The 18853-nt window shown below is 43.5% G+C and overlaps 1 protein-coding gene across 2 annotated transcripts in view; it reads left to right on the top strand.

The window, feature by feature from the left end:
- Positions 1 to 7557: 7557 nt before the first annotated feature.
- LOC128889175 (pituitary homeobox x) overlaps positions 7558 to 18853 on the top strand; it is a 36941-nt gene continuing 25645 nt past the window's right edge. Inside the window, exon 1 of one of the 2 annotated variants that reach the window (XM_054146562.1) lies at positions 7558 to 9847. In XM_054146562.1, coding sequence (XP_054002537.1) covers positions 9559 to 9847 — 289 coding nt within the window. In that variant the 5' untranslated portion in view covers positions 7558 to 9558. The remainder of the gene's footprint in view (positions 9848 to 18853) is intronic. The other variant, XM_054146560.1, reaches the window with a different exon arrangement.

Raw genomic sequence — 18853 nt, 5'->3', positions numbered from 1 at the left:
GGAGAAAAAAAACAACGATAAAGCGAGCGAGGGTGTCCGTCGAGCGGTTAAGCATTTTTGTCGCTTGGCCACCGATGACACTTCTCGAACAAGGTTCCGCGTTGTCGACTCTTTGTTAAAGTTCCGTGGCCAAACAGGAGGCCGGAGCAGGTACATACAAAGGAACGTTATCGGCCGCACAGATACGAATCTCGAAAACGATATTACGAGCGAAATATCGATTGTTTGCGTTATGGACGCTTTACTATCGCTAATAAAACACGGAGCGACTCGTGTCGGCGGCAATTGATCTGTCCGCGGCCATAGAAATGCTCCCACCGATAGATTCTTTTGCGTAGCCCACGCCGACGACCAGCTGTTTACTTAGAGCCCACGGGTATTTTAAATAGGCCAACGATAGATCCTCAGGGAAATTTTGAGTAGGGTGTCTCCAATGATTCTCCTTCCCTGGGATCTTCGGTTTCTTAGACGTCTTAGATTAGACGGTTCTCGAACGTTTCTTCCTCGATTTCCTTCCATGTTAACCAAGAGAGCAAAATAATAATATAGATTTTTAAATCTGTGCGTTCGTGATATTGATATAACTCCTGTTATTTTTGTACAGCCCAGATGAAACTTTGCTTAGGTGCCTTGTATAGGCTATTATGAAATATAAGCTACTTCGTTTGGAGAAATATTTATTATTTGCTAAAAATCAGGAATCCTTAAGTATTTCAGAATTATCTAGCCTAGCACGAGGTGTCTCGGTGTCAGAGAGTCAATTTTTCGGATCGTGGCAGATAGAAAATGGACGCGGCTGATTAATTGCGTCCTCGCGAGCCACGGGTCCGATAGACTCCAAGAATTTATCTTCTTATCGTTACAGAATCATTGCCATTACTGCGATAAGTTACAATGTAAACGTACATTCGTACTGGCGATAGGAATCTTTTTATAAATCTAACGAATCGATAGAAAATAGAAAAAGAACTTCAAATAATGATACATCACGTTTGCAGAAAGTTCTCGTAAAAAATTTCTTTTACTCCATTTTTTTTTACAGTAAAATTCTATTCTCCTTAAATCAAATCGATCAGTGTCCTCGATGTTTCGTTCAGTTGTTTTTTTTCTATCTTCAACATCTGTTTATTATCGTAATCCAAAGTGCAAACAATAATTATGTCTATTCACTTTATTGTTTCGTCGGTGTGGACATCCGTTGCGGACTAAATCAGTATTTGCGATTTTATTCTGTTGCCAATTTTCGGAGCTTGAAATTTCGAAAGAGCATTCCGCGAAGTTCACGGAGTGGCTATAATCCTGGCCAGCAAAATGTTAAGACTTCACGGGAGAGGTTCATGACGAGACGCGAGATTTATGCTGTTCGAATCCACCGATTTGTCTTCTTACAGCTTACTTTTATAAGTCTGTTCCTTGCTTAGGTGCTTGTTGGCGTATTAGGAGAGATCAACGGAATTGAATTTATTTCCACCTAACCACTTTACCTTGCTCTGTAGACACTTTCGAGATTACGCTCTGTCTTATACACTTATTTTTCCCTTTTCAAAACTAATTCCAATACCGCTATACAAATTAATCAAATTTTTGTTTCATAAAAATTTGTCAACCCTTAACCTAAGAGTACTCGTAAGAATATATGGGTAAAGTACTTTGCATGTAGTTATAAAAACAAATTGTTAGTAATCGAGTAGAAGCGTAAATATTTAAAATTGTGTAGTTAATTTAGCAAAGCTAGATCAACGATTATTAAAACCTCGCAAACTGTGCGTCGGATGGGGAGTACCGCGATGCAACCAATCGTTCAGTAATATTTGAGTAACATTTAACGCCAGTTGTATAGTTCTATCCAAATGTCGCTGTTAAACGCGTAACCAACCATTCGTAGCTGATAAATGTCTATCTTATCCTTTTATGGCATCGCAGCAATAACTCGAGTTTATGGGTATCGTTTTGCCGATATCAAGCGAACAGCGAGTATAAATAATGGCGACGTGCTTGGCGAGCAATTAGAATTTCGACCTTTTAATTAGATAACAACGATTTTGATCTCGTGTAAAATTTCCACGCAGGGAAATCGGCGCGTTTAAATAACGATCATGCTCCAAAATACTCGAGATATTTTAACTAATAAATTAAATTATGGTTTCTTGTACATCTTTGGCTGTGTTCGTTTGTTAATTCTAATTCTAAAAGAACGACACAATTTTATCGCGAATATTTTCGCGACTTTAATCAGGATTCTCAAATCTTGAGAGGTAAAATTTCTCGAATTTCCACGAGATCGGTGAATATAGGATTCAATTTCATTGTATATCAGATTATACCATCGTGTATCAGGGAGCCAATTATGAATAGTCGTTGACCGTGGGGCAGTTTCATGTCCAGGTCAGCCGCAAAGCCCCGCTGTCGATCGACTGCGTTCAGAGATAATCTATAATCCTTCAATTGCTACCGCATTACAATAAATAGGAATATCGTACGCAATGTTGATACGCAGCCATTTCATTTTACATAATAAATAATCCGTAATAAGAGAACCATTAGTTTCAATTTTACGCAAATAAGAATTTAACCAATGTTGGTTATTTTTCTTGATGGAACGATGCAAAATTCATGTTTATTTTTTATCGTGATTATACCATCGACAGGAAGGTTTGTTGGCGGAAAGAAATGGTTTCTTTGATCCCGAGTTATATTCAGAACCACATTTGTTCCCAGAAACAAAAACCACGATGGGATACAAAGTGGATTTTATTGAGTGGAATATAAATTTCAAGCGAAATGGCCGAAGATTTTTCAGAATATCGTACAACCAGTAGTTTTCAGAAAACCGCGATTATGGCTTCTGTAGAGTCCCCGAAGTTCGAAAGAAAATCTTATAAGTTCGTCAATTATGTAGATTTCAACGTAATATTTTAGGAACTAGTTCTCAAGACTTAATATTTTAAGGAGGTGCAAACAGACGGAAATCGATTTTTGTAAAGTGACTAGGTGCGAGTGATCCTTTAAGGAAGGGTCCGTGCTCATAAAATCTCTGCCATGCAGTGCTCAATAGAACACGCAAAACGTAATTGTTTATACAAAACTGAATATATATTCGCTTTTTCAAAGTGATGAAAGTCAAGTTTTTCTTCAAATTGAAACATGAATTTTAACGAAGGTTGTGTTAAGTCTAGTTTTACTTCACTTTTGCTTTCAGTGGCCTGCAATCTCAATTAATTATTGCAACTTTGTCAATCGAATTACGGAATATATTCTTAAATCATCTTGTTTTGAAATAAGGTACAAAAGGAATCAGTTCTGTAAACTGTACGAAGTAGAATAAATTCTTAGGTCAATCGCACACGGGCGCAACCGATCAGTTTCAAACCACTCTGAAACTATTATTGCATGCGACCATGGATCTAGGTTAAAGAAAGATAGTGGAGTAGGTAAAACAAAGAGCGCAAACGGTTTGCAACACTAATTTCAAATCAGTTGCGCCGTGTGCGATCGGCCTTAGTACTTGCGTTGCCCAGGAAGTAGATTCATCCCGTCTGTACAGACATCAGTGGAACCAGACCTACTTGAATTACTACACGTGTATCTTTTAATAACTCTGTGGCGTGAATCTCATTACTTCTTTAGAACCATCTTTTCCAGAATTCCACTGTTGAATTTAGATTGACGCATCGCTCGTTTTTTAGGAAAAATTCATCCCCTAACGAGCGTGTAATTCCATTCCTCGATATGAAATGTCAATGTTTAGTCAATCACGTTTCATTGGAAATTAATGAACAAATTTTATAGTTTACAAAGTCATCTTTTAAAGGTTGAATTCGATAGTATCACTTTACTCTTATACGTTACTATAGTAAATGAACATAAAATACCGAATATCATGATAATAAATAACACTCATACAGCTTAAACGAACTCGTGTAAACAAAATACATACATATCCCAGGCGCTAATTGCCCACTTCAAAAAAAATAATTTCTCCCAATACACCCTTCAAGGAGTAACTCGTTGGGGGTGTCAGTGAGTAAGAATCTCACGTAACCTCCATCCATGAAAATAATAAATAAATGAAAATAATTCCCTTGTGAAAAATAAAAATAAAAAGAAGGGGCCCTGAAGATCCCATTTCCTCAGAGGCCCTGCCAATCGTAAGATACAACACTCTCCACCGTGGACTGGCCGGGTCGTCCATAACTCGGCCGCTTCAAAAATCAGGAAACACCCGTGGACGTCTATCTCCGCGTCCCTCGGATATCGCGGTCCTCTATCCCACCAGCGGCGTCGGTTCGCTCCCACTCCGGGTATACGAAGTCACACGCACACACCGTCACACGACGCCCACGCCGCGACGCGGTAGGCGTGGCCACCTTGTCATTTGTCTCCTCTACTTTTCCCGAGGCGTTCGGGGGATCCCGGGGATGGCGGTCTGTTCCCAGCTTGACGTATGTACTGCCGGCTACCAACCTCCCCCGCACACCCAGGTGCTCTTCTTCGTTTTCTGCGTGGCGTCTTCCTCCACCGGGTCCGTTACGTCGCCGACCTTCCTCTTCCTCCGTTGGACAAGCCTCGTCCCTCTCGAGCTAGCCAGTCGCCTGAGGGCTTTCCCTCTTTTTCGAGCACGAAATGATCCGGTTTGTCATTCGCCGCGTTCATCTTCCCTCCGTTGCCCTACGCGGCACGCTCGTCGTGATCTTCCCTTTACGATCGACGCTTTTGCTTTCCGTCGATGAGTCCCGACCTGATGCCGACTCCGCCGAAGGCTAATTGCGGTTTTGTAGGCGTTTGCGTCGAGGAAAATGTAGACCGTGGGCTTTTGGAGACCTTCGTGGGGGTGCTCAGTCTTCTCATGAAGTATAGATTGCGGGAAATTTTTTGGAGGGGTTCCTTATGGGTGTAGACTCGAGGTCTTGCTTCTTTGACACTGTTGGTGTTAGATGACGCCACGGAAAGGTTGTTTGAGTTTTTGATTTGGGAGCCTGAATGAGGTGGAAATATGTCATTTGGATTTTTATGTATGAGGGTGTACCATCTTGATCATTTATCTGAAGATTTAAAAGTGCGTGAGTCTATATACATATGCTCGGTATATCTTACGCTTGCTGGTTGTACCGTTTAATATTATTTGTACATGGTTTCCTCAGTGAATATCGATATTTGGCAAAGAAATTGATTCTAACCCGTCGGAAAGCAACATACGACTACTATATAAGACGAGTCCCTTGCTATAAGGCTTTAATACACTCCTTAAAAGTGTATAATAAACATTCATATTTCGTCAAAGTAATAACATTTTTCAAGGGCTCATCAATACGTTCAAAATACACCAAGCGAATCGGTCTTGCAAGGAAACATTAGTAAAACATTGTCGCACAGACGTTTCTAATCTAAATAGTTATTTTGAGACTCGAGGTTCTCGTACTCAATTTTACGAGTAAAATGTATCGCATATGCCAACCGAGTATTTCAAGCAATATATCATATCGAATGTAATACTGGTCTTCAGTGAATGTGTAGTGGAACAATTTACCTCAATATAACACACATTCCACATTGTGGATTACAATTTCTAGAAAAACGCGGAAACAGAGACCAATGGTAGGTCCACGAAACTTGATATTCTAAGAAATAAATTAATAAATAATTTGAACGTGAACGTGTTTTGCAATGTGCAGAGGATTCGACGTGGTTAAATAGCCACAAATAATGGAAAAACGTTCTCGAGTGCAACGTGCCATTAGCCACGTACGCAATTTTTCTGCCAAAATGTGTCCCAGATTCGGTGTGACAGAGTTCCGGTATTGCCTGGTTCGTGTTCACGTTTATTTCACAAGAATGTTGGACTGTACGGTCACTCGGAACGGTGTCGTCGTAACACGATAAGAGGAATAGATAAAACATCACTTGGAAATGGCCGAATTAGATGGTGTACTCGATGCGTGGAAATTTTTGTGATCAGATTAACCTACTGGTAATTGCAACAATCACGATTGTTATACCTGGTAACGTCAAAGGGGATATATAAAAGTCGTTATCGTCGTTCAAGGCTGATGAATGAACCATTGATCCGAACTATTCGAAATCAGACAATTATCGACTATAGTTGGAGTTCCTATTTTAGCTTTAAACATTTCACTATGAAGTTTTCGTACAAAAGTAAAAGGAAATCGCGTTTCTAATCGTCGTATATTTATTAATAATTATGTTTTCAAGCCTGCCAATTCAGTAAATTCTCAGTATCTGGAAATACAAATTGTTTCTATTTTAATTTCATCATTTACAAATTCAAGTGAAATTTGAACCGTTTCAAAATAGGATCAACTCTTCGTTACTATCGCTGGGTCATACTTGACCCGAAAGAAGAATTCAATCATTCTTGCATCTTAGTTTTATGTAAGAGTACTGTGACACAGTTTTTCGAACATAATTAGCAGATTTGCGAGCAGCTGTATCGCCGGGTGCACGAAATTGCGATTTTGTATTCATATCGGAGCACCATTTTACCAAAACGTGCTTTAAATGCGCGACACACCTCTGCATCGGTTGAAACGCCCAGTACAGAGTCGATCTTGCTCTATGAAGATAGATATTTGCTCCAATAGATAAGACAAGCGATAACCGCATGCACTCGAGTCGAATCGCGGTATCTTACCGAAGATTTTCTAGCCCGTATAGAAATTTTACCGCGCGATAAAGAAAGATGGCGGAAACGGCGAACGGTACAGCACGTGACGGTTCGTCGATACCATCGTTAAACAATGATCTACTACATGAATTTTAACCGTTACGGAAGTGACATTCAAAATATGGATGATCAAACAATGTTACGTTATTACATCGAAGTATAGCCATTTTGGTTAAGCAAATAGGCTCTGATCAACTAGCTTATTTATTTAAATAAATTACACTGATTTCATTATTTTATTTTCTGAATTTTATTCCTTATTTAAGGACAATGAATATATAGTATATTTTCCCTACTCTTGTGTTTAAATGTTTTTCTGAAAAAAAAAAGAAACATTACAAATAGTTTGGCATTGAAGTAATAGGATCAGACTATTTGAATCAATGTGTCGAAAGAAATACTATCATTTCGGAGCATATCACGTCTTCACGATCGAAAACGTTCAAAAGATCAACGTGGTCGTCGATTCGCGTGGCGACGAATTATTTTACGATTTACGCATCGACGGACAAAGGACTCTCGGTATCGCGGTCGATTTGATGGCGCGAAAGAAAAGATCGTATCTATTTGCATTTCCAAGAAAAGACGAGAAAAACGAAACGGCGGTGGCGGGACGCGCGTCGTTGGAGATTAAGCTCACGCACGGAGGAACCAAGACAACAAACGTGCGACAAGAAGAAAAGCAAACAATAATCAGAAGGTGAGCGAAGCACGGAAGAGAGACCAGAAGAGAAACCAGAAGAGAGATCGAAAAACGGAAACCCACAGGGTGCGTGCGATCGCAACGAGACCGGCAGCGGTGGTGGGGGTAGCAGAGTCGCATTCGTGTAAACGTAGGAGGGGCAACGATCGACGCTGGAGGGGTGAATGGATCGAGTAGGGGTAGACGAAGAGAGAGGTGCGTCGAGATACCGAACATACGCGAGTCGGTGAGCATTCGGAGCAGCGAGAGATCGTGTCAGCGCGCGAGGAAGACGGAGGATAGCTGGTAGTGGGTACGATAGGGGTTGAATCGAGGGGTGCTGTGGGGATGAAGCAGGAGATGCAGGCGTGAGAGATCGTGTGACAGGGGAGAATCCGGACAGAGAACCATTTGAAGAGAAAAAGAGACGGAAACGACGAGGAAGACCGGGAAAAGTGGGGAGCAAGCGTGGGTGCGAAGAGGACACAGGCATCAGGGAACGGAGGGATGAAACGGGAATCGTGGCAGGAGACGTCGAGGGAGATAACACGAGCGGCGGGGGAGAGCTGAAGAGAGAAGGAGCGGGATGGAGGGGAGTAAGAGCGAGCGAGCCAGGGAGAGGCGCAGTCAGACAGTCAGGCAGGCCGCCCGGCAAGCAAGGAAGGCAGGCAGGCAGGCTAGCAGGCAGCCAGCCAGTGCACCAGCCAAGACCACTAGATCCGCTCGGCTTACCGACTTAGAGACTTAAGCCGGCAGGCAGTCCGAAAGGCTCAACCGGCTAAGCCTGGCGGACCCACCTACTACCGACGCGCGGCCACTACACGTTCCATCTACTACGAAAACCGACTATACTACCGCGACCTGCGGCACCCACCGACGCTTTTCTTACGTTTCCTCTGTCTATCCCTCTTTCTCTCGCATCCCGCGGCCGTACGTCGTTCCTTGACGCGTGCCGTCAAGGTAAGAAGAGCGGAGCGCGGACGCCCGCGCCACGACCACCTCATCGACGTCGGTTGATCGCGATGCCGCCCCGGCCCTCGTGGTGACTCTCGACCCCGGTACACCCTTCGCCGCAAGGTGAACTGCGTGCGACGGGAAATCATCCCTGGTGTCGATAGATCGCGCGATCGTACGAGTGACCAGTCCTCCCGCACGGGGCTGTCGGCCATTCCCGGTGTCGCGGTATACACGGTGGTGATCTTCGAGGATGTACGCGTGAGTTGTGATCGGCTACGATACAAACCAAGTGCAGTGCAAAGGAATTTGTCGACGAGAAACGTTTCGGGGGACGAGGAACAACGAAGAATCAAAGTGTCTCGTGGTTCTCAAGAGGTGGATCGACGGACCGATATCAGACTCGAGGATTTTCGACTCGAATCGAGTTCCTTTTGGAGAATACTCGAGGAATCCCAGTGAGAAGCGTACGTGTGAGCAAGAACCGTAGTGCTGCCTATTGCGACCACAGTGCCGTTTAACCTACTTTCCATCGTGGGTGCTTCTAAATCTCCCACTATTCGCCTAGCGTCTCTTAATCCTTACGTAACTGGTCGTCGGTCGTCGTCGATCCGCGGTTACCCGATTGTTTATCAGTCGCTTGTACCCGAGTGGCGAAGCGCGTGTCTACGCGGGTTCCTACGACGCCGAGTTTCGCGGTGAGGTCGTTACCACGCTCGAAACCGATCCATGGAAACAATCTTCGCGATCCACCGACTTGTCCGCCTCGAACGGGTGCACAGGTGTCGCGGGACGTCGCTTAGCGACGGTACGCGTTGGATCATCGTGCTCGGACTCTGACGAGATCTTCGCTGCGGTTAGGCGCTTTCCTGGCCGATTGGACCTATGACGAAGACCACTGGACCAAAGCGAACAGGTTTACTTGGAAGGGAATCGCCGATATCGTTGGCGAAACGAGAAGATCGACGTCGTTCGTCGAATTCGCTCGAGGGAGCGAATGCTTAATCGTAGACGGTGGCAATCCAACTTCTCCCGACGGCCGTCGCTAGTGGTATCGCCGTTCGATCAGGAGGGACTTGTTGTGATTAGGTGCGCGACGAGCGGATGCGTCCCTGAAACGAGACCCGAAAGGACGTCTCGTTGGACGGGATATCGCGTGTAATTAGGCCTCTCGTGGGCCCGTGGTTGATCCTGCGTCGCGTTGTACAGAACAGTCAACACGACGTTAACCTTCTATAGTATGGAGCGGGGCGGCGGGGGCGGGGGGAGCCTCGAACTCGCCGGGGGCGGAGGCGGTGGTGGCAACGCGGATTTGTTGCTTCAGGATCTCGTTACGGGATCGACAACCGGTCTATCGGTCCAGCATCATCAGCACACGGCTGCCACGGCCTCCATGTCTGGCCTCCACGGTGACCACCTTCAAGGAACGATGCACCATCACGATATTCACGGGAACTCGCACCACGACGCCTCCATGCTGCACAACTCCAGTCATCAGCTTCACCACGAACCCTTGGAGAAACTTAAACGTGGTGAGTCGGTCACAACACCGAGGGTCGCATCGACCCATCTAACAACACTTAAACCCTCTATTGCATTTCGTGGCCGATCGAGAATCTAACGTATACGATCTCTCGAAGGGATGATTCTTCTCTTGGTAATCTTGGAGTTATTTGCCGATAATCGGGTAGAAGCGTGCTGAAATGAATTCGTTTGATCTTGGATATAAATAGAGGTACTTTATCTATTTTTGTATCGTTTTGTTTCGTGTGTAAATTAATACGTTGCCTATCAAATTGATACTCATGAAACTTTTCTATAGTTAGAATTTTGTCTTGAGACTATTAAAGACTACGTAAGTTAGCACTTGTCCTGTTGTTTTATCTTTTAATCTCGACAAATTCACGAATAATATACAGGTTTGTTTTTACTACTACCTCACCTTCGAAATTTGTTTGTTTATTTCTTTAATGAAAAGTCCTGTCACCCTTTTCGCGTGGAAAAACGTTATTCCTACACGATTGTTAACGAATTGCTTGATTTACCAGGAAGAATCGTCCTTTTGGAACATTATCTCTCAAGTATCGTATATGTTACCGCGAAAACGTGTGCCACAACGAACCTAAGAATTTAGTAGCGAGTGTATACCTTTGCTAGAGTAATTTGTGAATGTTGCATATCATGAACATTAACTGTCGAAACCATTACCTTCTGCTTGCAGTCCTGGTCTACTTACTATATACACATTCATTGGCAATTGTTTACATTCGCTGTATCATCCACTTTTACGGTAATATATGTAATATATATAATTCATACTTCGTTTTTGATGATAAAGCAAAGATGCAATAGAGGGTCAACGCGTTCAACCTAGCGCTTGATTTTACGTCCGACGGGGAAGTTCAAGGTGTTACATGAACTTTGTTACTTCCTCCTGTACAATTGTGCGAGTTCTAACATCGCTATAGGAACTTCTAAATTTTTAATTTTACGTAGCTCGAGCGCATTTTAGTAAATTGCAGACAGTACACCTCGTTGCAGTCTAAAGTTGTCAGAGGGGGGTCAGGTTATTTACAGGCTAGAATTCGCGCGATAATCATCGTCGACCATAAATTTGAAGATACGAAAGGTGACGCAATTCTAATTGCTTTCTTTTGTGTCTCGATCGAGAGCAGATAGGAGGATCGCTGCTTTCTCCTTCGTCGCGTATCGCGATAATCGCTTGTACGAGCTTGTCAGTTCGTGTGATTTCGTTGTTCGCGATACCATCGATTTCATACATGCCGGCGACAAATACTTGTCGCCTTCCTGTTCTCAAATCATGCACTGCGTCGTTGGTGTTATCGCGCATCATTTCAGAAAATCTCGTATCGCCTGACGCAGCAAATTTGCACATATTCGCCAGTCTGAAATTGCTTTGTTCCAAGCGTCTCTGATTGTTGCAACGTACGAAGGTTTGTAAACATTCAGGACAAGATTTTCATCAATTTATTTCGATGTCTCCACTTATACGTATCTTGGACTACTTTCCAGACAAGAATAATTACAAACAATTTTTCCTCTTTGCTGTTACACAGGTTCATTTGATATGAAGAGTGTCCGATGCATACCGTGCATGGCATATTTGTTGGAATAATATCAGTGAACACTTTCGTGTGATGAGGCAACTTTGCGCGTCGGTACTTGTCAGGTGCCAGCCGTGTACAGATAAAACATTAGTACGAATAGCTTTGATAAGCACCGCGCCCACCGTGTTATTCCAGCTCTGATATGACGTGACGAATAAAATTTCGGACTCGTTTCACGTTAATGCAGGCACAGTATCGCTAGCTATCATCGAAAGTGGATTGAAACGATTCGCTGAATGAAGTGAATCTCTTCTTTCAATGATGATGTTGGAGCAGTCACATTTTTTCCTAAATTTAAATATTACCTTTCCCAACCGCATTTATGTAGATGTTCTCCAAGTCGTTTTACAATAGTGTGGTACTTTGCAATATTATTCTTCCTTTGTATTAGGACTCAAAGCTAAGATAGAAACGTCTCTAATTCCTTGTTTATTATATCTTTTCCATATTTATGGCGTCAGGTCTGTTTATTGTAATAAATAACGACTAGACGAGTCACAAAGTTCGCTACAATTACGTCGACGCTTATCGTCTCTCGTCTCAACATTAGATGGTCCCAAAGCGATGAGCTCGCGGTCCGATTTCTCATTTAAGAGTTGAATACACCGTTAACGGGGCGATGCGTCGGTCCCTGAGATAAAAAACGAGACAACGAGTGCGTGAACAAACATTGAAGCCTAATTCCGTATCAGTCGTCGGTGTCACACGGTTAAAAGAAATGTTACCGCTTGTTCCACAAAAATTTATAACACCTAGCTACCAGTGAACATGTTGCGCGTTACCGATCTCTAAAGAAACATGTTCCTATAGTCTAGAAATATTCAAAAATAATATAATTCGCTATCATTTCAGTACACTTCTTCCCACACAATTTGATTTACATTTTTTCCTGCATTGTACCATCAATCTCGCTTCGTAACATCAATTCGTTTTTATTTTGCAATTACCATCGGTTCAATGACTCGTGAATACATGTACTCGTTATACGCGTTCCAAAGACTACAAAAGGGTTAAAAAAGAAAGAGGTAGAGAGCGTTATTTCATCGTGGGTGGAAGAATACAGCTGCACGTACAGGGAAGTCGAGGACGAAGACGATCTCTCAGTGGCGCCACCACCTGTTTTGTGATTCATTAACTCACCGGCTTATCGGGATAAGGCAGACTTATCCGGGGCTCGAACCCGACACTGCGGCTAAACCCGATCTTATTCCAATGGCATCCCACCTATCCCCGTTTCAGTTTCAGTCCCGCAGCCAGTAGCTACCACTTCCACGCCGCAGGTACTTCGGTTCCGCTCTTTACGAAATCGCGGGTCTTTTCTCTGTTCGGTGTTCACCCGATCGTGCACACCCCTCCGAGCCTTCCCACGAGGCTCGTTCGATTAATTCGAGACGAATTCGGTGCGCCGGCCGCGTTGATCGGTTAAGTGAATTGGGATTTGCATCCCACTCCCTCTGATCCCAGCATTCTGTTTAACGACGGCAAGACGCTCGCGAAGAACGATCCTGATTCGGTTTGATTTAGGGAGACGTTGCGAATTTTTCGTTTATTTGACGGGGAATATGGTGGTGGCAGGCATGAACAGATGGACGCAACCCTAAACAGGGTTCCATTTTGGTTCTACTAGTTAATTAGGGTTGAAGGAGTGGTTGTTTTGGAAATTTGGATCGAGGGGAAGTTGGTAGCTGTTCAGTCAATTGACTTATACAAGATTGCATTGTATTAAGGGGTATATCATTCTCGATCTTTTAAATGGAATACTCAACTCTTGTTTCCGCTATTCGAAAGACAATCGAATTTCGAACCAAAAAGCATTATGTAACATGCACCTTACAGCTAGTATTTACTTAAATACAACGAATCGCTATTAGAGTAGACTTTCTTACTGAAATTATCAGTAGGTATTCACAATGGCTCCTCCACTTCTGTTCAAAACTTAAATCCATTAACTAGTCAAAAAAATATAGGGAGTGTAAAAAGTGTAACAGTCTAACCCGAAGGATTATAGCACCCAGAGGTCTGTGTTAAAATTACAAAATTTTGATATCGTTTTTCATAAAATTGGGGTAGTCAATTTAAATCGTAATAGGCTCATTCGATTCATATTTAATCAAAGAACAGTCAGGTGAAATTTTGTTAAAATCCTCTATTAAATAAATCCATGGAATTATCCACTCCAATTATTCCTGACGTGTCAATTCATATGGCGGAAGATCGAAACCGAAAGGGCTCCGATACGTCTTATTCCAATGACCCAGAAGATCGCGCGTCTAAATGCCAATGAGTCTGCGGCCCAGAAGAGTTTCACCATCCCTGGGGAGGACTAGCGGCTAGCCGAGCAATTTGTCAACACCATTAGACGAAGGCAACAAGGGTTGACTTTGGCGCATCTGCCAGAACTCGATCTGCGGAGACTGCTATAATAAAGGGGTAGTTAATGACTACGGGGAGAGGACGGGGGGCACGGTCGAAAAGCCGGCGCAGCCCGTATGCCACCCTGTTGACAAAATATTGGGATATTGGCGTTGGACGAAAGGGATAACAGATTCTCGCCGGGGGTTCCCTTTTTCCTGAGCTGTCCACGACGAAATCGGAGCCGGATTTAGACGATGGATAAACGGCCAGTCACCGATCCACGCGGCGGTAACACCTTGGGGGCTAATAGGATATTGCGACCCATGCGAAAAGTCGAGGGGGCGCGATTAATCGTTGTAACAATTTAGTGTTCGCTCGAGTATTGAATTGTTTTAAAAATGGTGATGGCGTGTTATGTCTGAAATGAAGCAACCCTTCTGAGTTGAAATGAACATTTTTTGAATTCTTTCTCTAATCGAACGTGTAAGAAACTCTCGTATGCTTTGTAACTATTCTTCTGACTTCAATCCCTTGAATATTCTTCTTGTATAAGTATTCTGGAGATTAATCGTTAAAACAATTTACTGTTCGAGGATTGAGTTGTTTTAAAAATTGTGGTGGTGGGATATTAAGAAACTGGTTTGGAACTATTCGATTCTGTTCTCTTCCGACTCCAACCCCTTTAGAATCCCTATTGTAGAAGAATCCTAGAGATTCTACAAAAAACTTTGTCAATACCCATCACATACTTAAGATATCCAATAGAACAAAAGACTCGAACTTTGTCTTCGATTAAAAAGTGCCCGGATAAATTGGCAATTTCGTAGTCGCATACCTCTTTCCACGCATAGTACGTAATATACATTATAGACTAGCCAAAGCTAGTTAAGTCGCTCGATGAGCCGGGCCATCAAGTCGATTTTCCGGCTCGATTTTCTCGATCGCCGAGGCAATCGTGGCGGTCTTCTAAGCGCGACAGGAACCAAGCCCGTAGGATCAACATAGAAATGAACTGATTTCCTTCCCATTATCTCAGCTGCCGCGGCAAGGTAGAACCCTGTCTACCTCAGGAACGAGGTTTGTGTACTCAGTGGGTTTCGATTGGAGTGGGCTGGGTCGGTGTCGAGGGTCGTTCCGCCGAGGAAATTTCTGTGCGTGCCGATGTGTGAGAACCGGGGCTCCGAGAACGAAAGGAAACCATGCGACCGTCGCAAAACTTGCCACCCTTGGAAACGTAATTCGAGAACTGTTTGAAAATATAACAGGTCCCGCGAAGATAACTAAAATTCGTTCATTCACGTCACGCTTCGTTCATACTCTTTCAAATATCTAGAGAACAGAAGGATATTTAAAAATCTTTATTTTGAACGATACATTTTTCTTTTTATTTTACCATTCATTAATTTTGTATGTATCGTTACACGATGTGAAATAATTATTCGATAAACATGTAATTGTTTAGTAGACGAATAGCAGCCACGAATGATTACCTAAAAATCTAAATTTCCTTTTGGAAAACCCTTTATTCGTTGTATTTCGCAGGTACTCGTAAAAAGGGCTCGACATCGTCGTGGACATTTATCCGATTCGAGAGTCATGGGGGAAACCTAGTTATACCCTAATTAATTAGCACGGTGAGCACAGGGGATTTCCTAGGTAGCGCCAGGCCGTCTGAAAGACATTCTATCCGCGGACTTTCCTGAAAACGGTTGTGACACGCGTGTTAAACTGGAAAGACACACTGTGTCTCAGATTACTTATCGGTCCCATGTGCTCGCCCTTCTGTCAAGTTGAAACTAAACAAATTGCTTGACAAGCGCTACCGAACCCTATCCGTGGAATTGCCCGGCCCATGGCCTGTCATACCGGTCAAACAAACGCCCTATTTGCTTCGACACTTGTCCAATGCCGCCAACTTCTTCAGAGAAGTACACAAAACATTTCAAGAGAGGCTGCATATCGATTCTTAAAACAATTTTATTGACGTGCAGTTTTCTTTTCACGCGAAAGGGATTAAATGGCATTTCTTCGCGATCGAATAAAACTATCTTTGTACACGTAACACATAAGTCGTTATTACAATTCATATTATAATCGTCGTTCGAATAATAAGCAGTCGAACAAGGTATCTGCACGAGATGGTCTGCACCTGACTTGATCGTCAGCTTCAGATCATAACGTCTACCGAAACGAAGCTCCTTTATCTTTGATTCGCAATAAGAAATCTGTTATCCAGACGAGAATGTCGCCCATCCATTATTGTCAGTGTGCGCGTATGTTCCCGTGAGAAGAAAATTCCCTTTTGACAGTGGCCCGACCAAAAATATCATCGATCGAGCGTTTCCGAATATTTATAAACCTAGCCAGACTTGAAGGCACTCGGCTGCGCTCGGCTCGGTCGTTGTCCCAATGACGCTTCGCGCCCAGCATGGTTGACTAATAAACGACTTCCTAAGGAAGCCAAGGATTACGGAGATTAGGAGCGGAGACCGAGCAGCAGACTGCGACTTTCTCCCGGTGATTGTGAGCAGGCTGAGCCCGCAGGTGCCCTCGTCGAGCGGTCGTACTTCAACCCCTGACGTGCCCGCGACGTTTTTCCTCCTCGGGGGTTGGCTTGCTTCGGCAATTATCGGCTGGGCGGCTGTGCTCGTCCGTCACTTGAAAATCGCTTCGATGAAGCTGCCACGCACTACGTGACGCATTTTGGGTTTCCCGTGGCTTGTCCTCCACGGATGCTGGGAATGCATGCGGTCAGCGCCTTGGAGAAACACTTTGGCGTTTCGTGGAGGGTGGCCCGCTACAAATTACCGTATCCGTTTGCAGGAATTCGGTGTAAATGAACCGTGGATATTTATGGAACAGACTGTAAGTCTTGTCCAGGGTCGAGAGGGTTAAAAGTTCATGCAGCGTATGCTTTTGACTAATGACGAAAGCGAAGTCCCTGAGCCATGCACCACGGGGTTTACATGCTTTTGACTAGGTCCAGGATAGGTATCTGTAGAATAGTTAATTGTTAATGGTCTAAGAGGTGGCGTAAACATTCCTCTCTTTCTTTCAATTTCCCAACAAACTGAAATGCTAATGAATTCAATCTATCAGAGTTATAGAACCCGGGGGGATTATAATCCGCGCCACTGCGGCGTAATCTCCGATACAAAATTATCGATGGCGCGTTATTTCGGCCCTGCTTTTATTACCCGGAAATTTTACTCGCGCGGTAATAAAGCCTGTACAAATATCCGCGGCATCGATCAAGAGATATTTGGCGAGGACAGACATTTGCCGTCGGTAGATTTATTATTACGGTAATATTTTCTTTCCCAACACATTCATCTAATCGTTTTACCAGGGGTGTTAAACGAGGACGAAATAAAAGCTCACAGCAATCATTCTACCTTTCCTCTCTACACTACCGAGCATTATTGCAATATTAATAGGATTCTTTAATTCGTTGAATGGAAAATTGTCGAATTATAGACTTTGGTACTCTTTGCGTACAATTCTTTTTCTTTTCTTTTCTCACCCCATTAGAACTCTTAATTCTAATGATGATTTAAAATGGAAGGGTTAGAACGTTCATAAAATCATTTATCATATTTGTTCGTGGACGTTCAAGGAGTCGAGTGCAAGAATTTTCCGCGAATGACTAATTTCGTGCGACTTCCAAAGGGACCCCACAGCTGCGCGATATTCCAGCGACCCTTGGAACCCTCTTCTTCGTTGAGTTACACCGCGACACGGTCCACTAAACACCCACAATTTTTACAGCACATGTCATTTTATTCATGCTCGCGCGTTACCCTCTCATTGGCCGACGATTATCGACGTTGGACGGCGAACCATAAAATATTCTTCTACAGCTCATATTTATTCGTGCGCCATCGATAAGGAATGTGCGTCAACGTGAAAGAAGAAGCATTAAAAAAGAAGTACATTTTGGAAATATTCGATTTATTAACCGAATAATCGAGTTCCTATAATACGTACGGGAAGAATTCTTTACCCCGTCGATAGTTCTCAGTGCAAAAGGCTGAAGAAGCGAGGAAAAACAGCTGAAAGGGTTAAAATAATTTTCTTCGGTAATTTTCTCGCGCAAACAAGAAGTCAGACGAATTCTTTCGATCGCGACAGGAATCGATGGGGTTTATTCGTGTCGTAAACGGTGTCCTCGGCGTCGTCTTCTTCGTCGACGTCGACGTCGCATGCACAGCCGCCCCGTAAAATCCGTGCGGATTAGCGGTCCACTAATATATTCAGCGGGCGTAAAAACGCGACGAAGCAGCTGAGATATTCGTTTCGTCGTCTCCCCTTCGCGGGTTTGGACCCGGCCGGTTTGTCTTTGGCATAAAGTAACTCGAAGCTCGCGGGGTGAAGTAATAAATTCGTGAGTTACAACCTGTCCTGTCCTCTAGTTACCATCCCTTGCCTCTCTACTTTCTTTATTTCTTCCCCAACCACCCCACATTCTCCAGCTACAGTCCAAACTGTATTCTTTTTAAAAAGATACGTACTTTTCCTTTTGCATTCGTGGGATATATTTTCTTCGGAGCGACAAAACAAAAAAAAATAACAAATCTAAGATAAACAACTGTTTATTCGTCATTGAATTAAATGACGATTAAAAGTTTTTCTGTTCGATCGTATGTCGTCAACAAATTGCTTACATATAGGTAAAGTGTCTTAGATCTCAGTTTCTGTCGAGACGTGTCGTTTTCCATGCGAGAACCCCTGCAACGGGACACCTCTCCGCAAATGAGAGCGCAGCGGTGTCACGAACTCCACGCAGCCTCCGCTTTCAACGTCCCCTTCCCGGAAACAAGGCCAAGAAAAATGTCGAGGCTTTGGGAAAACTTACGAATACCTGCGCGAGAGTTCTGCCTTTCCGTTTGCGAAGGATATCGGTACTCGTTTGGGGATCGATTTAGATCTGGATGAGATAGACTCGGTCCTGGGATGTTGGAATACATCGAGACTGGCAAATATTTATAATCTTGGAGGCTATTGCTGTTTTCTAGTGCAAAGTTGGGCTGGGAGTACTGGAATGCTTCGTAC

Source organism: Hylaeus anthracinus, unplaced genomic scaffold, assembly GCF_026225885.1.
Source record: "Hylaeus anthracinus isolate JK02 unplaced genomic scaffold, UHH_iyHylAnth1.0_haploid 11997, whole genome shotgun sequence".
Lineage (NCBI taxonomy): Eukaryota > Metazoa > Arthropoda > Insecta > Hymenoptera > Colletidae > Hylaeus > Hylaeus anthracinus.
This window is presented reverse-complemented; position numbering and strand designations above follow the sequence as displayed.